Source organism: Phoca vitulina, unplaced genomic scaffold (assembly GCF_004348235.1).
Source record: "Phoca vitulina isolate PV1807 unplaced genomic scaffold, GSC_HSeal_1.0 scaffold22, whole genome shotgun sequence".
In the NCBI taxonomy this organism is placed as follows: Eukaryota; Metazoa; Chordata; class Mammalia; order Carnivora; family Phocidae; genus Phoca; species Phoca vitulina.
Genome location: NW_022589725.1, coordinates 12,226,083 through 12,248,985, shown reverse-complemented (window position 1 = coordinate 12,248,985; position 22,903 = coordinate 12,226,083). Strand labels below are relative to the sequence as shown.

General features: G+C 46.1%; 1 protein-coding gene across 1 annotated transcript; it reads left to right on the top strand.

Annotated features, from left to right (window-relative positions):
- The first annotated feature begins 9,426 nt into the window (after positions 1-9,426).
- Positions 9,427-17,770, top strand: LOC116642067 (latherin-like). The gene is given in 8 exon segments (XM_032420170.1): positions 9,427-9,526; positions 10,697-10,815; positions 10,818-10,843; positions 12,608-12,712; positions 13,586-13,735; positions 15,345-15,426; positions 16,287-16,350; positions 17,715-17,770. Coding segments are annotated over 8 exon segments (702 nt in total).
- The last annotated feature ends 5,133 nt before the right edge of the window (positions 17,771-22,903 follow it).

The window sequence follows — 22,903 nt, the reverse complement described above, 5'->3', positions numbered from 1 at the left end:
ATCCAGTAGCCGAGGCACCTTGGCTGCCTCCCTGGCCCCCGGCAGGCGCTGCTTTCTTCTGCCCAGGACATACGAGAGCCTCTCAAGGCTGTTGTTCCTGCCCATATGCAGGCCCCAGTCTCCCCTTTGCCTGCAGATAGGAGGCTGCCCCCCCTTCCACAAGGGCCTTCCCTCTAAAGAAGGCTGCCTCCCGGGGTCAAGTCACCTCAGAGGTCCCTCGAGCCCTCGGGGTGGCCTGGAGGGGCTGCAGACCAGCTCTCCTGAGCAATCCTGTGAAGACCTCAGTTCAGGGTGTGCCGAGGGGCTGCTGGGCACAGGGTGAGGGCCCAGGGCTTAGGCACCTCTGAGCTCCACACGGCCCCTGCTGCTCTCTAGCCCTGAAACCTTGGGCAAGTTACTTAGCCTCTGGAAATCTCAGTTTTCTTACCTGTCAAATGGAATTAGCAGAAAAAACCTCACTTGCTGAGCTGTTGTGAGGGTGGGAAGTGTCTTAACTGGGGCCTGACAGCTAGTGAGCCCAGATGAGTGTCCCCTCTACATGCTGAAATTGCTGTTATGACCGCCCTGTGATTGTTGATTGACTGATGAAAGCCCTTATGTCGTCTAGAGAATCATGGTCCTGGGAGATCTTGGGTTTTTACCCTGTCTTTATGGCCAGACTGCCAACGGTCCCCCCAGGGATCATTCTTCTCTCCCTCCCCAGGTTTTAGCTGGGTACATGGCCCCTAGCCAGGGACTACATTTCCCAGTTTCCCTTGCAGTAGCCATGTGACTAAGATCTGGCCAATGGCATATCAGCAGAAGTAATGCGGCAAATTCCACTTTGTGCTTTGAAAGAAAGGGGCACCTCACTGGCTCAGTCCACAGAGCCTGAAACTCTCGATCTCAGGGTCATGAGTTCAAGCCCCATGATGGGCATCGCTCTTCCTTAAAAACAGACAAAGGGGGCATTCCCTCCCCTTCCTCCTGACGTTCTCTTCTCTTCCATTAGAAATGGGAATAAGTGGAGTAACTCCCTGAGATCTAGAGGTGGAGCCCTGCATGGAAGACAGCAGAGCTGCTCCAACAGCCCCCGACCACCCATCTCTGGGCCCTGTGGCAGTAAAGCAATGAGCGAGCTTATTTAAACCATTGTGTTTTGGGGTCCCCTCGTCAAGGCTACTTTGTCTCTATCCTACCTAACTCATTCTGCCAGTAACATGCTGTGTGACATTAGGCTGCTAACTTCTCCGCTCTGAGCCCTGTTTCTCTATTTGCACAGTGATCACTAAAGGCCCTTTCTGTTCCAACAGGACAAGAGTTAGTGCTCCCTCCAGACTGGGAGGGGAAAGAAAATAAACATTTGTTGAGCCCCTACTCCATACCAGGCACTGTATTAGCCTGGTGGTTCTCAACCTAAGGTGACTTTGCCCCCCACAGGACATTGGCAATGTCTGAAGATATTTTGTCACAGACTGGGTGAGAGATGCTACTGGCATCTCATGGGTAGAGGCCAGGGATGCTGCTAACCATCCTACAATACACAGGACAGCCTCTCACAACAAAGAAGCATCCAGGCCAAAATGTCAAGAGTGTTGAGAAACCCTGTATTAAAACTTTACATACATTATCTCATTGAATTGTTTTTTTTCTGAGTGATGCAGTGTATGGTTCTTGGGGGAAGATGTAGCAACCGAGGCTCAGAGGGGTGAAGTGACTTGCCCAAGGCCACACAGCTGGTCAGAGGCAAAGCTGGATTTAATCCAAAGTCATCCTCCTCTAGAGCTGGTGCTTCCCTTCCAGCCAGGGAAGAAGGGTGAGTTTTCCTTCCTCACTATTTTGTGACAAACCCACCTCCCACAAAAAATACGCAAAGGAGGTCTCAAAATTCAGGGCTTCTTTGGGCAGTAACCAACTTGAGTCCGTGCCAAGCCTTTGTCCATGCTGTTAGGTCTACTAGGGACACGGCTTTCTCCTTCTCCAGCTGGCTAACTCCTGCTCAGCCTTAAAACTTTGCTCAGGAGTCAACCCCCAGCTAAGTGAGGGCTGTTCCTCCTTGTTTCCCAAAAAAGACACTGTGCTTCCCAACATGGAGGTCTAACCAGGCTACCTTGCCATTCCTGTCCAATATGGAGAGAGCATTTAGAAAGTGTCAACTCTGGCTAGTCTGGTTCTCACCTTTTTTATTCATCAGTCTGCCCCTTAAGCCTGCGAGCTCCTTGAGGGCAGGAACCTCCCTCTCCTCAGCAGATCCAGCGCCCAGAGAAGGACCAGATACAGTACAAGTACTAACAAATGTCGAATGAATGAATGAATGAATGAACGAATGAACGAACAAACCTCTTCTTTCTGTACACAATCAGACACCATCTCTGGGGCGCCTGAGTGAGTAAGTATACAGGAAAATTCTAGCAAGCCAGGATTGGGGGTATAGGAGACTTGTCATTATTTTCTGTCAACCAAGGTCAGATCCCTGGCCCTTGAGGACATAAGCGCTATGGACCAGATGTGGGGCTCCTAGGTGAGTGAAGCCAGAACATGGGGTGGGGGAGGTGGGGGGCTAAGGCCCCTCGGCCCCACTGGTGACTAATGTTGCCACTGGAGGGGAAAGGTTACAGGGTAGACAAATGAGGCAGCATTCTCCTGCTGGCAGCCTGGCACCCTGGGACCAACTCTGGCTCCTGACTCCTGGCCTACTGGCCCAGACCTCAAGGAGGGGTGAGGGCTTCCTGGAGATGGTGACGCCCCATGAAGGAGGCTTCAGGGAGGAGGAGAGAGAACAGCTGTCATCAGGGAATATATGGGAAGAAAGAAGGCAAAACCTGACTGGATCCTGAATCCTCCAGAAACTAGAGTGCAAAACTGTAGTGCAGGCTACAATTTTGAAGGCTTAACCCAGTTAAATAAATGCTGGATCTTTCCAATGTTTGCACGATTTCTTGAGGATAACATCTCAGGATCAGAATTATTTACTTTATGTGTTGGAATATCTTATGACCCCAGGAACACATCACAGAATTTACCAATCCGGATCTTTCTATTTACACTGTGATGAGAGAGTATATACATTTCACCATATATTTGCCAGCAGATGGACACTTTTAAATACTTGCTCTTTGAATGGGAGTAGAATAAACTTCATCACACTGGAAAAGCCAAAGGTCCCAAATTAGGAAAGTCAGTTGTTAGATCAACTCAATAGATTATTTTCTGAACTTTTTTTTTTTAATTTGGGGAAATACTGTGTTTCACAGCTGAGTGAAAATACAGATCTTAGGACTGTGCTTAGCTGGTATCACAATGATGCAAAAAACCGAAACTGGGTGGGGGAACGGAGCAGGGATGCGACAATTTGACAAATTTCATTTGTTGGGGTGACTCGTTTCTGTGTTAATGTTCGTGCAATAAATAAAATGGATTTTCAAAGAGTTGGAAGTTTGTTGAGCATCCAGCTAAGCCAGGCCCTGTGCTAGGCAGTTCAGAGGTGACCAAAGAGGGACCCCTTCCCAGCCCTTAACCACCACCCCCACCACTCCCACCGCCCTCAATGCAGCAGCATCGAGGGGGCTCCTGCAGAGCTCCGTGCCCATGAGGGGCACTGGGAGGGAAGAGGACAGGACTCAGGCACACAGCCTCCCCTGGGGAGCTGGGTGCCATGAGGTGCACTCAGGGAAGGCCTCCCAGAGCAGGTGCTGATTGAGCTGAAATTAAAAGACTAACAGGGAGAGAAGGGGGGCAAGGGCATTGCAAGCAAGCAGAAGCGACCACATGAGCAAAGGCTGGGAGGCGAGACTTAACCTGGCATCACCTGGGGACCCACAGGACCTGGATGCTGCTGGAGCATAAATGTATGAAGGTCGAGTGGAGGGCAGCGTCTTGAATGCCAAGCTGGAGGCAGTTTAGACGTGATCCTCTCAGCCAGGAGTTAATTTCTTTGTTCTTAGCACACCCTTAAAGTCCGAAGACCTCAAAGAGCTTTTGTCTACATGGATTCCACCCATTGATATTTGCCATAAAAGAAACTAATACTGAGAAATTTTTTAAATATACATTTATTGATTTCTTTTAAAATAAAACAAACTGATTGCATTTTAACAAAATGACATATTTTTATGAAAAATAACTCTATGTTCCAAAAACATCATAACTGGGAATGACTGTTTTACATTTGTTTAAATCTCCATAATGACTGGCTTAATAGAAGACAGCTGGATCCTCACATCTGCTCTGCCTTCAGTCTGTTGTAGTATCACATGTCATGGAGTATCGAGAAAATTCTGCTCTACGCTTGTGAGATAAATGAGAGAGAAGAGGCAAATAACGTCTTCATACTAATTTAGAATTTGTTTGGAACTTGCAGACCGCCTGTAAGTTTCTTGGGAACCCCCAGACAACACTTTGAGAACCGCTGGGCTAGGTACTAGGAAGCCATTGAAGGTTTCTAGAAGGGGGAGAGACAGCCTCAACAGTTTCCAGAAGTGTCCTCTGGCAGGTGATATGTCAGGTGGATTGAAAGGAGGCAAAGGCCATGGCTGGTCCAGGTCCCACCCAGGGCAGGAGCTGTTGGGGTGGAGAGCTGGGCTGGGACCAGGGAAAGAGCGTGGCTTCCAAGGAAGGGGTGCCCACGAGAGGAGAGCTGGAGCAGTCCCTCCTGCAGCTTACTCATGCTGAGCCTTTGCTATCCTGGGCCCCCAGACTAGGCTCCGGGGCCAGCGCTGATGGCTCAGGAGGCTGCATCCCATCCTCCTCAGCTTGGGAGTGTTGTAAGAAGAGGCAAGACCTCACCTTTGGTTCCAGAAGGAACAAAATGATTCTCCTTAGCTCGTACCCAAGATCAGGGGGCAAAGTCACATTTGTCCCTATTGTTCTGCAAACGCTTGCCCATCCAACTGACCAATGGGAGCAGGTGTGCTGACAATGGTACCTGTGGACGTGCATTTCACAACCCTGATCAAAGCTTCCAGAGTGTCTCACCCCACCATTCAGAGATCACACTCCTTGGTATTTACCCAAAGGAATTGAAAATATATATCCACCCAAAAACCTGCACGTGGAGGTTTGAGCAGCTTTATTCATAATTGCCAAAACTTGGAAGAACCAAGATGTCCTTCAGTAGGATAAATAAACTGTGGCCCATCCAGACAGTGGAATATGACACAGCATTAAAAAGAAATGAGCTATCAACTCATGAAAAGACATGGAGGAACCCTAAATCCATATTACTAAGTTAAAGAAGCCTAGTATATGAAAAGGCTACATACTGGATGATTTCAGCTATATGACATTCTGGAAAGGGCAAAACTATAGGGACAGTAAGAAAAAAAAATCAGTATTATCAGGAGTTCAGAAGGAGGGAGGGATGAATTGGTAGAGCACAGAGAATTTTGAGGGCAATGGAACTGTTCTGCATACTATAATAGTAGATGCATGTCATTGCACATTTGTCCAAACCCATAGGATATACAACACCAAGCGCAAACCCTAATATAAACTGTGGACTGTGGGTGATAATGATGTGTCAGTTGGGCTCATCATTATAACAAATGCCCCACTCTGGCGGAGGTGCCGGTAATGGAGGATGCTGTGTGTGCATAGGGGGCAGGAAGTATATGAGAACTCTTCACTTTCTGCTCAAATTTGCTGTGAACCTAAAACTACTCAGAAAAATAGTCTATTAAAAAGCAAACTAGGGCACCTGGGTGGCGCAGTCGGTTAAGCAACCGACCCTTGGTTTCGGCTCAGGTCATGATTTCAGGGTCATGAAATGGGGCCCCACATCGGGCTCTGCACTCAATGGGGAGTCTGCTTGAGATTCTCTCTCCATCTCCCTCTGCCCCTCCCCCCTCTCTAAAATAAATAAATAAAATCTTAAAAAAAAAACCCTTAAGGTGGAGGCTCCAAGCCTGGCATTATGTTTCCCCTAGACTCTGACCCCTACCTGCCCTTTCTGCCTCCTCTCCTGGGCTTCCTTGCTTACATTCTACAAAGAGGGGGCATGCGGTGATGTTTTGGTGGGTGGTTATGCTGAAACATCTGCTGGGAACCCCTGCTCTCAAATGACCCACATTAGAATGGCCTTCTGGCTCTAACACGTGTCCACAGGTAGAAAACATACTGCATGGGGGCGCCTGGGTGGCTCAGTCGGTTAAGCGTCTGCCTTCGGCTCAGGTCATGATCCCAGGGTCCTGGGATCGGGCCCCGCGTCGGGCTCCCTGCTCGGCGGGAGGCCTGCTTCTCCCTCTTCCACCCCCTCTGCTTCTGTTCCCTCTCTTGCTGTGTCTCTGTCAAATAAATAAAATCTTTAAAAAAAAAAGAAAAGAAAACATACTGCATGAAGTTGAATTGTGATTAAGACTTTGGCTCTAGAGTCTACCTCCTGGGTGTGGGTCTTGGCTCTTCCAGGGGCTGGAAGCACATTACTCAGCTTCTCAGAGTGCAGCCTCTTTGCCCATAATGTGAGTGTTGGAGCATCAACCTCTCTTAGGGTTTGGAGAGGATGAAATGAGATGAGGTGTGCAAAGTATGTAGTACGAGGCCTAGGGAGACAGACAAACACAGTCCCTAAAAGCTGACAAATTAGAGGAAGAAGCTGATATCCTCAGACCTGGGGTTGAATAGGGGGACAAATGTCCAGCTTTGGAATCAGAGACTAATTTCTACCAGGGAAATCTGTAACACCTTCTTGGTAAGGGTGAGATTAGAACAAGGCTTCAAAGAATGGGCCCTTCCTTCCTTCATTCATTCTTTTTTTTTTTTTAAGGTTTTTTAATTTATTTATTCGAGACACAGAGATACAGAGAGAGAGAGAGCATGAGCAGGGGGAGAGGCAGAGGGAGAGGGAGAAGCAGGCTCCCTGCGGAGCCAGGAGCCCGATGCAGGGCTCAATCCCAGGACCCTGGGATCATGACCTGAGCTGAAGGCAGATGCTTAACCATCTGAGCCACCCAGGCGCCCCACATTCATTCATTCTTTTAACACAAATTTATGGAGTGTTTGCTACTTTCCATAGGAACAGCGTGAACAAAGGTCCTGTGGCAGGAGGGGTGGGGCATACCAGGGAAACAATGAGTAGGCAGCATTTAGGGATGGTTGGTGGGAGATCAGCATGACAAGGTCCCCATGGCTTAGACTCTGTGGAACTGTCTGTTCTTTGCCAGAATGGTTACGTGACTTAATGTGGCAGACAAGAAAGTATACTGTTCAGTTGTCCCTTTGGGAAGACCTGCTGAGAAGAGGTTAGCTGGCTGACTATTCTCCACATCTGTGTGTATATCCAGCTGCACAGAATGAAGACTAGAGAGCAATAAACAGAAGTGCTAGCAGATATTATCTCTAAGTAGAGATATTGCTTTCTTTATGCATTTCTATATTTAAAAATGTTCCCTTGTAAATACAGATCATGTAAATAATCTGAAATATATGTTTTAATACATTTTTTATTTATTTATTTATTTATTTTTAAAGATTTTATTTATTTATTTGAGAGAGAGAATGAGATAGAGAGAGCACATGAGAGGAGGGAGGGTCAGAGGGAGAAGCAGACTCCCCGCTGAGCAGGGAGCCCGATGCGGGACTCGATCCAGGGACTCCAGGATCATGACCTGAGCCGAAGGCAGTCGCCTAACCAACTGAGCCACCCAGGCGCCCTTAATACATTTTTTAAATTAAAGCTTGAGTGGGGTCCCAGTTTTGGGAGCAGATGATGGAGCATATCTGTCCTTCAGGCCTTGAGGAACAAGTCTTCCCAGTGCAACAGAGAACTGTGACTCCCAACCTACAAGGAGGCCTCAGCTCTGCTCTAAAAGGAGGAATTTGGGACGTGGTGTCAAAGTCAAAGCCCAAGTCAAAGCTTGGACTCAAATCCTGACTCTACTATAGACTGGCCCTATGATCTTGGGCAACTTTTTCTTCCCTTGAGTCTTGATTTCCTCAACTATAAAATGGGACTAATAATAGTCTTTATATCATAAGGATGCTACAAGGATTCCACAAGCATTTGTGAAAACTGCCTGTCAATGCCAGCTACTGTTATTATAGATGGAAAAGCTGAGGCCCAGAAAGGCCATGGGAGCTGTCCAGTACCAAAAAGCAATGTATAGGTAGAGCCAGGCTGGACCCCAAGGCTCTCTCAACTGAGGCCAGGGTACATGCACCCTTGCCTCCACTCAGAGCAGACTGGTGGCTTCATCCCTCACTGATGGGACTGGGTCCACCTTACTCATGGCACAAATGAGGAAACCTGCAGGACAGGGCCATGAACAAGAGTCATGAACACAGGGGTGCCTGGGTGGCTCAGTCGTTAAGCGTCTGCCTTCAGCTCAGGTCATGATCCCAGAGTCCTGGGATCGAGCCCTGCATCAGGCTCCCTGCTCCACGGGAAGCCTGCTTCTCCCTCTCCCACACCCCCTGCTTCTGTTCCCTCTCTCGCTGTGTCTCTCTCTGTCAAATAAATAAAGAAAATCTTTAAAAAAAACAAAGAAAGAAAGAGTCATGAACACAGTCTCCAGACTATCTCAATGCTCCCTACCTTCTCTGCCCCTTTGCATTTGGTGAGATTCGTGATGTACAGTTTGAAATATGTTATTGACACATCAGTTGAGTCCCTAACCCCTTAATCCCCCAGGCCTTCTATGCAGGAATGTTTGCTTTGGAGGTATTAGACGGACGTGGTGAGATTGAGGGCTCTCATCAGTTTCCCAGCTGTCCATCACCCAGTGCCACGTCTCCCCAGCAAGGGGGTCACTCACCATTTATAAAGTCTGCCCCACTGTAGAGCCCATCCAGAATCAACTGACGGAGACCCAGGGCATCACAGTGGTCCTGAAACTGACTCTACTTACCTGGGATCCCCACAGGTACTGCCCCAAGATGCTGAAAGTCTCAGGTCTCCTTCTCATCCTCTATGGGCTGCTTGCCCTGTTGTCTGCTCAATATTTGAATAATTGAATCACCTGTGGGTCTGTTGTATTGTATATTTTAATTTCCTGGATTTCAGTTCATTTGTCCTGTGTGTGTGTTGAGTGTGTGTGCGTGTGTGCCCTGTAATTTTTCATTGGATGCTAGACATTATGATAAAAATTATAGAGGATCTGAATGGTGCCATCTTTTTCCAAAGAGGAAGGAAGATAGCCGAAAGAATTTAAGTGGATTGCTTTGATTCTGCTGAGGCTTAGATTTATGTTTTATGAGGGTGAAACCTATATATAGGTTGTGTGGCCTTGGGCAGGTGACTTCATCTCTTGGAATCTTCATTTCTTGCTCTATACTGTGAGGAGAAGCATGTCTCCTCTCTGAAACTCACTGGCCCCATCTGTAGACTAGGCCACATGAGTTCTGTAGCCACCATAGACCGAAGCTCTGGGGAGACCCTCTCATAGAATTCTCTCTCAGAGAATGACCCCGCAGCTGACCCTCTCTGCCTGCTCCCCCACAGGTGCCTGACCCAGGATGCTAAAGGTCTCCAGCCTCTTCATTCTCCTCTGTGGGCTGCTGGCCTCATCCTCTGCTCAAGAAGCCCTGTCCAGAGTTTCTTCCCAGATCACCAATGGTGAGACTATCCTGCCTTGGGTCACACCTGGCCTTGTCAGAACCTTAGGCCTCTCCTAAAAGTCTAGACCGTGAGCCAAGGTGGGTTAAGTTCTAATTAGCATTGTGCCTGGGAGGCAGTTAACATGATTATTAGCTGCTCTGATCATCACTACATTACTATATTTAATACTGTTCTCCCAAGATTCCCCTCTTTCCTGTCTCCTTGCCCTGGTCTATCTATTCAAAGGCCCAGCCCCACCTGGACTGGCCCCTGCTCACCTCTTCTACTACCCCCCATTCACTGGCTCCCCTCCTGCCACAGTAGCCTCTTCAACACATGGAGCACACCCCAGGACCTTAGCACTTGCTGTTCCCTCTGCCTGGAACACTCTTCCACTAACTATCAATGTGGCTCCCTCCCTTCTTTCAAGTCTCTGCAAAATGTTGCATTTGCAGAAGACATTCCTTGACACCCTTGCATGAATTACTGCCCTCACCCCATATTCTCAATTCCTCAATCTGCCTTTTATTTTTCCCTCATGACAAAAATAGCTTCAGCAGAATGCATGGTATGGCTGTGGTGGTTAAAATACTGAAATGTTTTTCTAAACTCCTTGGGAAGTAGCCCCTGCCCAAAGACTCCCCAGGTGGTACCCTCATCACCCCAACCATCCCGCCTTCAGCCCCAGGACTCCAGCCTCCTCACCAACCAAAATCTAATGAGTCAACCCCTGGCACAGCCCAGGAGTCACAGGACCTGGCTACAGAGCTATGGTTGATGTCCTTTCTGATTGGTTGGTGCCTGTGCCCAGCTGGTTGTTGAATATTTTGAAACCAGCCTCTTCACAGCACTTATCTGTACTTGACTCACACATATCCCTTTACTCACTACTTTATCATCTCTCTTCCCTCATCCCCACCAGAACGCCAGCTCCACGAGGGCAGAGAGTGCTGCCTGTTCTCACGGGTGCAGCCTGGCATGGCCCTGGCACACAGTAGGCCTCTACAAATATTTGCTGAATGACTGTGCCTGGAACTTGGCCCAGCACCAAGCAGGCCAGGAAAACTAGGTGAATGAGGAGTAAGATCCATATGTGGGACATGCTCAGAGGTCAAGGCTGCATCTGAGAATCTTTGGCATCTAAATGTCTAATGGTGGGGGTCGGGGGGCGGAAAGGTTGTTTTTCAGCTTTGACACAAGGACTCCTTGGTACGAACATTCTTTCCGCCCTGCAGACAACTGACTTCCAGGGGTCGCTGAAGAATGTCTTCACCCTTGCAAGAGGCAACCAGGACATCCTGGCGGCCTGCTCACCAACAGAGATGCCAATTTAATGTGAGTGGTCTCTGATCAGAACCTCCCATGTCTAGACTGTCCTGGTTTGTTGGTTTGTGAGCACCCTCCTGGCATTTTCTGACTCTACCAGAGGCCCTTTCCTCAACTAACAGCCCCTCCCACTCTGATGGACTAAGACCCACTGGTGGAGAGAAATTCCCACTGGGGGTAGAGGCAGAAGCTAGGGAGATGCTGAAGACTTGGGTTCAGTCTCTCTGTCTGGGAAAAGAATGGCTGCTCACTTTCAGTCTCTTCCCCTCTCTGAGACTCAACTCCTACCCGTTACATGGGGAACTATAGCATCTGACCCCACGGGACTGTTGTAAATATTAAGTGAAATAATACAGGTCATGTGCTTACACAGCAACCTGTCCTCAGTAAGCCCCCAGTCAGCAGTACCAGTTATAATAACGTCTACAGTAACAATGTGGCAATCACAAAAATCGATGCCATCTGGCCAGCAGACCCTAGAAGACCCAGGGCCCAGGGCGCCTGGGTGGCTCAATCGGTTAAGTGTCTGACTGGCTCAGGTCATGATCTCAGGGTCCTGGGATCAAGGCCCATGTCAGGCTCCCCACTCAGCAGGGAGTCTGCTTGTCCCTCTCCCTCTACCCCTCCCCCTGCTCATGCTCTTTCTCTCTCTCTCAAATAAATAAAATCTAAAAAAAAAAGGCGACGACGACGATGACGACTCAGGGCCCTCTTCTTAGTACGTTCAAAACTGCTGATGACTCCCACCCCCGTCCCAGCCTACTCCTCCCCCATGCCAGCCCATCTTAGCTGATGAAACTCCACCCATCCAGTCGCTCTGACCTAAAATCCTGACATCATCCAATGCCCCTCTCTTCACTCACACCCCCATGCAGCCTGTCCACACACCCTGTCAGCCAGGCACCTGACCATTTTCTGCACCTCCTCTGGTCTGAACCACCACCATCTCCCTCTGACTTATGGTCCCAGGTCCCCTTGCTTCCACGGCAAGCCCCCTCCTCCTCCATTCTGTTCCACCTATAACCAGAAGCATCGTTCTAAGTCGGCCAGACAATGTAACTCGCTTGCTCAAACTCTCCAATGTCTTCTAGCTGTTCTCAGAACCAAACCCAAAGGTCTTACCATTGGCCCACAGGCCCCCTGCTGCCCAGCTCTGACTGCCCCCCACACACACACACACTGAGCCCATTGCTATTCCAGCCTCAGGGCCTGTGCACTTTCTCTGTCTTCTGCCTGGCCCTTTCTTCCCCCGTCTATCCTCATACCTGTACCCTAACTTCATTCATGACCCTGCCCCAGTGTCACCTGCTATGAGAAACCTTCCCTGATGCTCTAAAATACCACTCCTCCCAGTGTCATCCTCTTCACCTGATCCTGCCAGGCTTTTTCTTCACTGCATCCATCACCTGACACATTATGTATTCACTTACTGTGTTTACTGTTTTACATATATATGCTCTGCCCGAGCATTAGCTGTCTATAGCTTTCCGTCTTCTACTCATTATTTATTCACTCATTTATTCCAGCCTGCTTGGTGTTGGCCAAAGGGCTAGACGTGACCATTCTGTGATGCATTAAGGCAAGAGGTTCTTTTTGCTCAGGACTATATTCCCTGAGCATAACAGCTATGTGATAAATTACATGATTAATGAGTCAGTAACCATCTTTGCATACGGTCAGCTTCTGCTCTGCAGGGGACCTGCCTTTGCACAAAGCAGGGTCCACCCACGGCTAGAGCCACAACCTTCCCTGTTATGCTGTTTTTTCACCCAGGGTACAGATCAAAGACCTTCGACTGCTTCAGGTCTGCCTTGAGAACTCCCCTAACTTCAAGGGGGTCAAGTTACGGACACCATTTGCATTTTCCATACAAATAAAGTAAGTAACAGCTGCAAGTCACTGGTAATCCGCTGATGTGTGGGTGTGGGAAGCAGCCATAACTAAAGGGTGTCCAGTGGAAGTCTCATTGTGTGGTTGGGGCAAAAACACCCTCCCTCTCCGGGCCTGGGCCACTCTCTCCGGTAGGATTAGAGCATGGGAATACCTGAATGCTTCCAAGCTGGGGCCTTTCTAGGGAAAGCAGAGTAGGTTGAGCCGGTTTCCTTTCTCTGCTTTATCCAGAAAGCCCCACCCTCATTTATTTGGACTTCCTGAGCCCACCTAGCTCGGACTGAATACAACTTAAGACAAGGACACAGAATCTGCTCTAGACCCCAATGCCCCTTGGCACCATTGCCTAGAGACTGTGCACAGATGTGTTTTGTTCGGTCTGCACAGTGCATCTTCAGGGAGAACAGGCATTCTTCGGTTCATCCCAGCTGTCACCCCTCTCTGTGAAACCAGTCCCTGATCTCCCTTACTCATTTCCAACTCAAGCCTGGCCCTGAAGGCCACGGACTTTGTGACCTCTAGAAGAGTACTTTCCAAAGTCACAGTTTCTCAGTTTTGATAGGATCCTATACTTGGAATCAACCGTTTCCTTTCTAACTGTCCCTTGAGCCAGAGATAGGGGGTATCAGTTATACACCCTGGACACAGACCTACCTGGCTTCACCACTGGCTGGATGCACGACTTGGAGAAAGCCATCCCTGTTCTCCCGAATCGCCTCTTTTGAAAAAGGAGGAAATGATCTTCACAGGGTGATTTTGAGGGTCCTGCACAAACATGGGGGAACTCTCATTCTGGAAACAAATGGCAGGAATTAAGCCCTAAGACTCTCCCCCACCAGCCTTCATTCTTCCCTCCCACAGGTTTCTGGCTCTTAATGCCTGCATATTCCATGTACGGACAGATATGAGAGTCCAGCTTTATTTGGAGAAGGGTGAAGACAGCAAATATCAACTTGCCTTTGGGCATTGCAGGATTGCACCTGACACTGTATGGATCCAATCCGAAAATTTGTAAGTTCTCCATGTTTCTCTCTCTGCATCCAACTGGTTGTGATGTAGCCCCAAGGAGGCTTCACCTGAAAGACCTCACTAGCAGAACAATCCCTTCTCCAATGAGCCTTTTGTGCATATGGGGATGTGTGTCTTACAAAAAGAACTTCACGTCATTTAAAATTTTTGCTTATTATGAAAACAATATTTTCACTGGCATGAAAAGAGATTCACTGAATAGTACCAAGGACAAACAAAGCAAGCTCACTCAATTATTGGCTGACATTTAGGTTATTTCTGAATTTTTTGCTATTGTAAATAATCCTGAACCTTTCGGTGCAGGAAATTATAGATTCCTAAGATTACTGAAAGAGTGTAAACAGTTTTATGACTTTTAAATTTGAAGGTATGTAATAGTTTTAAGGCATTCCAAATCCCTTACCAAATACCTCGCCAACAGAACTGAAGTGACGTGTTTCTGGCTGACATTGGTCAAGTTTCACCCCATAGCCAATCTGGACCAATTATTCTCATTTTTACAACTTTTCTCTTCAGTAGGGATTTTCAGCAGAAAATCCCATGGATGCCATTCTCTTGACTACCAGTAAAGCAAGGATTTTACCATCTGTTCATTGGTCTGTGATACCTCCTCTTCAGAGTAATTGTTTTCAGAGGTTTGCCCTTTTACTAAATGTTATTTTCTAAACTTATAATCTCTTTTTTACAATCTTCTTTATAAGATTTTTTAAAATTTAGGCTCATGTCCATGATTAACTGAATCCAATAGTCATCACCAACCTATTGTACACTGGGTCTTTTTCATTCGTGATTTCTTTATTTTGATTCATCTCCCAGTTGCTCACTTGATCAAGAAAGATCTGAGTGTGGAATCCTGTCTGAGCCCTTACACGTTTGGTAATGTCCTTCTGTCCTGTTCCAGATAAGGACACCCTTGACTCACAGCCATTTCCCCCAGGGGAAATTCTGTCAGTGTGGCTCTGTGTCTTTTTTTGTCTTTTGAGATGCTGAAGGAAACTAGTCTTTCCTTTGAGGGAAATCTGAATCCTCAGGCTGGAAGTGGTAGATTAGCCGATTTATATATAAAGCAAACACTTGGCCTGAGAATGAGATTTACCCTTACCTGTAAGGATTATGGACTGAGTCAGGAATCTGAAGACACATTTACACTGCTATCTCCCCGCTTCTTTCTCCTCTCCCCCAACTGAAGAATATTACACTACTCCTTCCATGAAGGCATGACCATTGGGCTAAGGAGAAAAGTTCTGTTGGAGCATTAGATAATGAGAGGAACAGGAAAGTGCCGGAAAGAGAGTGATCAGGACCTAAAAGCGTGGTAGAAGCTGAAGAAGGCATTCCAGGAGAGAGGAACAAAATAGGCAAGGAGAGGGGGGTCATGGGAAACAATGATGAGGGCAGGGTGATTTCAATTGAAAGATTAATTTTAAGGAGCCCTAAGACGTAGGTTGGAGCAGAAGGGCAAGGCTGGGTCATGGAAAGCTGTAGAAACAAGGAGACTTTAAATAATGTGGGGTCAACTGAGCACATAAGTGATGTAAAGAAAGGAGAACTGGGGAGAATTTAATCTGTTCTACTTTCATTCTTCATTTAGCGTCACCCCAATGAAACAAATTATTGTGGAAAACATAGAGAGAGTCCTGGGAGACCTGATAATCAATAATTTGGGAGCAAAAGTAAGTTTATAAACCCAAACTACTACTTCAGTTTTTTAGTCTAAGACCCAGAGCTTGGTGGACTATATCTTCTTAATAAACTGGAAGGAAATCGGGGCACCTGGGTGGCTTAGTCAGTTAAGTGGCTGCCTTTGGCTCAGGCCATGAGCTTGGGGTCCTGGGATTGGGGTCCTGGGATTGAGCCCCGCATCGGGCTCCCTGCTTGGTGGGGAGCCTGCTTCTCCCTCTCCCTCTGCCCCTTCCCATAGTTCCTTCTTCTCTCTCTCTCAAATAAATAAATAAAATCTTTAAAATATATCTATATAAACTGGAAGTAAATCTTTCAGAAGGAGAGTTAGGGAGAGAAGAATGGCATTTATCAAGTTCCCATTCTGCAACCAGCATTGGTAAAGTGCTTTACAGATATTATTTAATTCTTCAAGTCAAAATCAGCATCTGTGTGGCTGGAGATAAGTTGATAAGCCTCTCCAAGACTCAGTTTCCTTATCTCTAAAATAAGTATAAGTAATCATAAAATGAACAGCTAATGTTCATTAAGCACACAGGCACTGTGCTAAGGATCTTACATGAATTTTCTTATTCTCCAAAACCATCTCATATTCTAAATAACAGTATTATCTCCATTTTCCAGATTTAAGAAAAAGTTCCAGAGATGCCAATGACTTACCTAAGTCACAGAGCTGCCAAATAGCTCAGCTGACATGTGACCTCTGGGCAGTCTGTCCCCCCAACCCCCCTACTTGCTTGTTCCCTAAGATAAATTGTCTTAGAAGGAGAACTTGCCTTGACTGCCCCCTGAATATTCAGCCTCCATTGGTGAATCCCTCCTCCTGACTCTTGCATACTTTCTTGTCTTTCAGACGTGTACCTTCATTAATTCGCATCTTTATAATCTGAATCCGCAAGTGACTAACGAACTGATTAGTAAGTGCTGGTGGTGAGAAGACAGAGGACACCCCGGGACAAAGCTCAGACTCCTCCCTCACCCTTTACATCTCCTCTCCCCTGACACTTCTCCCAGGCAAAACATCCTGGCCTCCATGAGGCAGAATGGTCCCTGCTAATAACGATCCTCATAAACTCAGGGACCGCTTGCTGAGGGAGTCCTGGGCACCATGCCCAGGGTTAAGCACTCTGCCTGCACTGGCCATTGAACCTCCACCACTAGCCTAATACAGGCTGGTTTCAATCCCATTCTGGTCCCAAAGCCTAGAGAAGCTGAGATATAAATGGGAGCTTCTCTGGGGAAGAAAAGCTGCCTGATTTCTCCTTTATCCTTCTAGATTGGATGGTGTTGCATAATGAGCAGAAAATTGGCCTGGTTTCAGCCCAAAGACTGCTTCCTTCCGGTAGTCTCTACCTCCAGGGACCCAAAGTTTCCAGGTCCAGAAGCCGAAGCAGGCAGCTGGGAATCTGAATCTGAAAATCAATGGGAATCTGAAAACCAATAGAATTTTCTGGGCTGAAAGGACTCTTCCTTCATTCACTGAAGATTCATTAGTCCTATTAAGTGCCAGCTTGTTGGGTTTCTAAAGTTCCTTCAAATATCTCTCCCAGCAAGCAGTTTTCTGGCTTCTGCTCACATACCTCCACTGACAGGGAGCTCACTATTTATGAAGTAGGAAGCTTGAGGCAATTAATTTGAATGAGTCTTAAAGCTCCCAAAGTGCAGGTCCCAGATTCACCCAAAGTAAATGTGAGTGGGGCAGCTTGACCAATACCCTCACTCCGCTGATATTGGGCCACCATTCTGGAGACATGGCCAGGCAAATGGGGACCAGCTGCTGTAATGTCAACTCCCTCCACGGTCTTGTTTCAATGTATAGCTCTTAAGTTACTAGCTTGGGAGGGAGCAGTTCTTCCCAATTTATGGATGAGGAAAACAAGGCCCAGAACTGTCAGTGAAGTGATCAGAGATGCCAGCCACTAAGCAGAGCCTCCAGCTCCAGCCTCATGTCTCCAAATGTTTGACTCATTCCCTGACCCTGCTCTGCCCCCATGTGGAGCAGAAGAAAACTCCTTTGGCCTCTCTGATCCTCCTTTACTCCCACTGTCTAAGGTATCTGTTTTTTTTTTTAAGATTTTATTTATTTATTTGACAGAGAGAGAGATAGCGAGAGCAGGAACACAAGCAGGGGGAGTGGGAGAGCGAGACGCAGGCTTCCTGCCGAGCAGGGAGACCGATGCGAGACTCAATCCCAGGACCCTGGGATCATGACCTGAGCCCAAGGCAGACGCTTAACGACTGAGCCACCCAGGCGCCCTAAGGTATCTGTTTTGCCTTCTAGGTCTGCTGCTGCAGCAGGGCAGGTACCAAGCCACCATCCAAATATCCCCAAAGTAAAGGAGCCACGGTTGCACCAATCCGGTGAGAGATCAGAGCATATTTCCATTCCTTAGTGATGGCACTTGGCCTTTAGGGTCATTATAAATGGGTCATTCATTCATTCTTAAAATTTCAATGAAGCTTCTACTATGTGCTAACTGCTAGGGATATGGCCCTGAACAACACAAGACTCTGTTCTCCTGGAGTTTCTATCCTAGTTGGGTGTACTGACAATGAACTAGGAAATAAATGCATAGTCAACTAAATTTCAGAGGATGGTGGGTACTGTAAAGGAAACCAAGTACGGTGTGAGAGAGTGACGGGTGGGGGCAGGGAGGGAGGCATCAAATTAAGAGAGTAGAGTCAGGCAGAAGGCTCTGTGAGATCTTTCGGCTGAGCCATGAACGATAAGGCAGGAGTTGTGCCAGGACCGAGGGGAAGAACACCACAGACAGGAGGATGAGCATGTGCAAAAGCCCTGAAGCAGGAATAAGTTTTCCTTTCAGAAGCAAGAAAGGAGAGCAACGTGACTGGGATGTGGAAGGGGCTCAGCCATACAAGGCATCATCTTTCTGTAAAAAGAGTTTTATTTATGTATTCTGTATTTATTTGCAACTATTCTATGTTGAATACACTCTGCTCAAGTGTCGTCATCTCAGGTCTCTCAAAAAAAGCGTATCTCCCACTCTCTTCCCTCCTTAGTTTTCTTCATAAAATTCATTATTATCTGACTTTTTACTATACTGTTTCTTTTCTGTCTCCACTACTGGAATGTATATTTCATGCAAGCAAGGACTTTTTCTTATTCCCTGTTGTATCCCAGGTGCCAGCATTACAAAAATGAATTAGACATAGCCCTAAGAGTCCCCAGCCTAGTAAAGGATCAAACAAATAAACAGGCAATTTTATATGCAGTAAAGTGTTCTGGTTGGGAGACTGTGGAAGCAGAGGAAGATCCAGCAGCACTGCCTGGGGACTTCCACGAGGGCTTCAAGAAGATGCAGGATTTAAACTGGATGTTGAAGAATGATTAAGAGTTTTCTTTATGGGGAAGAAAAAACATTAAAAGCAGAGGATACATGATGTGCAAATACACAGGAGTAGGAAAGGACCTGATGCTCTGAACAATGGGCAGAAGCTCTAGGTGACTGGTCATAGGAGTCATGGAGGATGGAGGCATGGGTGGTAAGGATAAGTTTGTAGCAAACTATACACATGCTTTCTGAAAACAAGGGTTCATGTGATGGGTTGAGCTACCAAGAAGAAGGTGCAGTCCATGAAAGGAAACGTAAGAAATTGAATGGCCAACACTATAATTGAATCTATGTCTTTGGGTTGATAGTTCAATTATGTAAGATTCTAAACTAATGCTGTCCAATAGAAATATAACACAAAATACACATGTAACTTAGAATTTTCTAGTGATGAAATTTTTAAAAGGAAAAGGAAACAGATTATATTTATAGCAACATATTTCATTTGTCAAATATATCCAAAATATTATCATGTCAACATTTAATCAATATAAAATTATTAATGAAATATTTTACCTTCTATTTTTTGTGCTAAGTCTTTGATATCTGGTGTGTATATCATACTTACAGAACATTTCAGTTTGGACTAGTTGCGACTGAAGTGCTCAACATCCATGTATGGCTAGTGGCTGCCATATTGGACAATGCAGTTCTACTAACTTGCTGCCAGTTGCAGCACTTTGAAAAGCCTAGAGCATCTCATTTTATACCCACCAATATATCTGGGCTGCCATCTATCACTGCAGCTCCAAACCGTGTCCCCATGTCATATTCAGTCTACATATTTGGTTCAACCTAGAAAGTACTTTGTAAGTGTGACTGTGTTGCCAATATTAAAAGAAATATGTCCTTTGATCAAGCAGGACATTTGGCAGTATTTTACATCCTTGTGTCATGAAGTAAGTCAAGGTGACAAGGAAAATCCATCGTAGTTGATGAGAGACAGTACAGGGAACAGAATTTTTTATCCAGGAATAGGCAGTGGCTGGATGTCCAGACCGGAATATGGTTCAGCACCATGGATAGTGGACAGCAGTACAAGGGACGTGAGCTAGGGGAGAGGAAGAGGCTCTCAGCTCTGGTTTACACCCTCCTTAAAGAGGGGTACGAGGTTGACTAATATCTTTAGTATATCACACAGAATCAGGTCCCGCTTGCTGATCTCCTCCTTGGAATGTCCTCCACACTCCAGACCATCATCTATATAGATGTTCGTGTTGATTATTCAGATGCCGCCTGGAGTTTCTTTACCCACCCTGGACTCCAAGGATCTCCCCTACTTCTCTGGATATAGAGGCCATTTCCCTGTAACTCCTCACCAGAATCCATGTGCTGATTCCCTGTAATCTTTTCACAATAAACTTGTTTTTTGCAGCTCTGAACTGTGGGATATCCTGCCTCCGTGGTGCCATGTGGGCAGGGGGAAAGATAGCCAGAGATGGCAGTGTGCCTGATCATGATGACAAAAGTTTGCAGAGTGGGGGAGGATTCCTAGGTTAATTTAGCCTTTATCTCAGAAATACCTCAACACTCTGGCCTGGAGTTTCCCAAAAACTAAGGAACAAGTCTCCCTGTCTTGTCTGAGATATTTTCTGGATGATTCTGTGACCTTGGGTAGCTTGGCCACAATCTCCTTACTGTGAAGTGAGAGTTTTGGTCTCATCTAATAGGTCCCTTGGCAACCTGCAAAGTTGTGGTTTATGGAAGAAAACTTCTCTCGGCCCTGATAATCCCATTTTTCTTCCCTCTATCACCAAACTTCTCAAGAGAGATATTGCTATCCATTGTTTCTACTTCCTCACCTTTATCCAGTGCTCAATTTTGGATAATCTGGCTTATGCCCCCAACTCAAAATAACTTACTTCAGGTCATCTATGACTTCCTTCATGGCCAACACCAGTGAGCCCTTATTCAGTGTTCATGTTCCTCAAGTCATTAGCAATTAACTTTGCATGACCACCCCAAACTGTTCCCCCTCCTCTTTTTCTCCTTGTCACTACCTTGATTCATGCCTGGCACCCTTCTGTGCATACATATATTATATCACTTACTCTGTTAAATAAATTGTGGTGGTTGTTAAGCTTTTATCTCTTGGTTACATATCTATCTTTCTGTACTCTGTTTTGCAGTGCTAGGTCTGGGACTCTGAAAACCACCTATCTTCTTTACTGGTTTGCTCCTTGTTAGGATCCTTTACTAGAGGAAGATTGCAAGGCTGAAGGAGGAGAAAAGAAAACTCTTCTTTCCTGTTTGCTTCCTCTTCCTCTAAGCATCACCCAGCAATGGCTTTTCACCCAATCAGGGGAAGTTGGTTTCAGTTTACAAGTTGTTGGTTTTTGTTTTTGTTTTTTTAATGCTCCAAAACCAGCTTTATTATGTTCCTCAGAATACTGCACCAGCCAACAGGAGCCCCTTTCTCAGAAGTCTACTTCCCAGTTGCATGAAGTTTCTCCTCAAAGATCCTTAAAAAACCATGACTTGGTTCAGATCTCAGCATGCATGAAGTTTCTCCTCCAAGATCCTTAAAAAACCATAACTTGGTTCAGATCTCAGCATGCTCCAAGGGGACAAGAATAAAGATTAAACAACTTAGATACTCAAAATAATTACTTTTTTTGTTAATTTATATCAGCAGACATGGGGAATATGTATAGCAACTGATGTGAAAATGTTAGGGTTCAGGAGCGAACGGTCAAGAAAGAATTCTTGAGATGTCTTCAGTGCAAAAAGGTAGTTTTATTAAAGCATGGGGACAGGACCCGTGGATAGTAAAAGCTTCACTGGGGTTGTGAGGAGTGACTGATTATATACTTTCAAGTTGAGAGGGGTTATGGATAGCTTAAGTCTCTAAGGAATTTGGAAGCAAAGTTTCCAGGACCTTGAGGGACTAGCTGTTGTTAGGAAAAGGTCATTTACTACTGTCTAGTAAAACCCTAGTCCAGAGACTCTTCAGATGTATATCAGTGGGCCATATGCTTGGAGGATGATGGCTAACATATATCTTGGGGGATAGAGATAACGGAAGTTTCCAAAGGGATTTTTATATATTAAAGAAGATTTACAGGATCCTGGGGGTTAGGCTACTGTTAGGTTAAGGTTGCCTTTTGCCTCTAGCAAAGTATTAACATCAAGGCCGCTAAACTCCTTGAGGAAGGTCACTCTGCCAGTCCCAAGTACTTGTCAATGGGCTGTAAGTTATAAGGAAGTTAATTCTTTTTCTTTTGCCTTTGTTCTCTGATGAGGGAGCAGAAGGCTAGCTGAAGGCAAAGCACAAGCTGACACCTGCAACCTCCCCCCACCCCCACTCCTGGGTGGGACATGTGTGACATTCTTCCAGGAATCTCCCAACTATCTTAATGTTAATACCTTGCTAGTGGGGAAAACAACCTTAACTTGACAATGGCAAGGCCTCCAGTATCTTGTAGGTCCTCTTCAGCATATGAAAGTTCTTTTGAAACCTCCCTTTTCCTTACTTCCCAACTCCTGAGAATATAATCACCACTCCTCACAATCCCGGTGCAGCAGCTCTTTCTGTCCTCCAGTCCTGTCCCCGTGCTTTAATAAAACCACCATTTTGCACCAAAGACGTCTCAAGAATTCTTTCTTGGCCCTCAGCTCCAGACCTCAGCTCCAGACCTCACCCCACCAAACCTCACCTATATTCCAAAACCACATCATTCTCCACATCAGCAATTGATTCTAAATATGTTAGACCAAATAAAATATAAACTGGGTTGCTCCTAATTAATGGATGGGTACCTTTATCAAAGATTCTGGATTTAATATTAGATCACACAGCTGAAAATGGCTTTGATAACTTATTGTGTTGGTTACTGGAAAATAAACTCAAAAATGGCCTTCATTCAATGAGGCTGAGAACTTTCCAGGTTCAATATAAGTAAGGAATCCAAAGCCTTGGGGAGACTGGACTGTTGGAGTGGATTTATCTTTTGCAAACACATGTCACCCCACCATTACTTTTCCTGAGAGGGCCCAAACAACAATCTCTTCACTAAAAAATTGAAAAATACGTTAGTTAGGAGAGCATCCATATTCTTGAAAAGCTGTTTTCTATTACCTGGGAAATGCTGCCATTGAGAAGCACTCCCTGATTTCA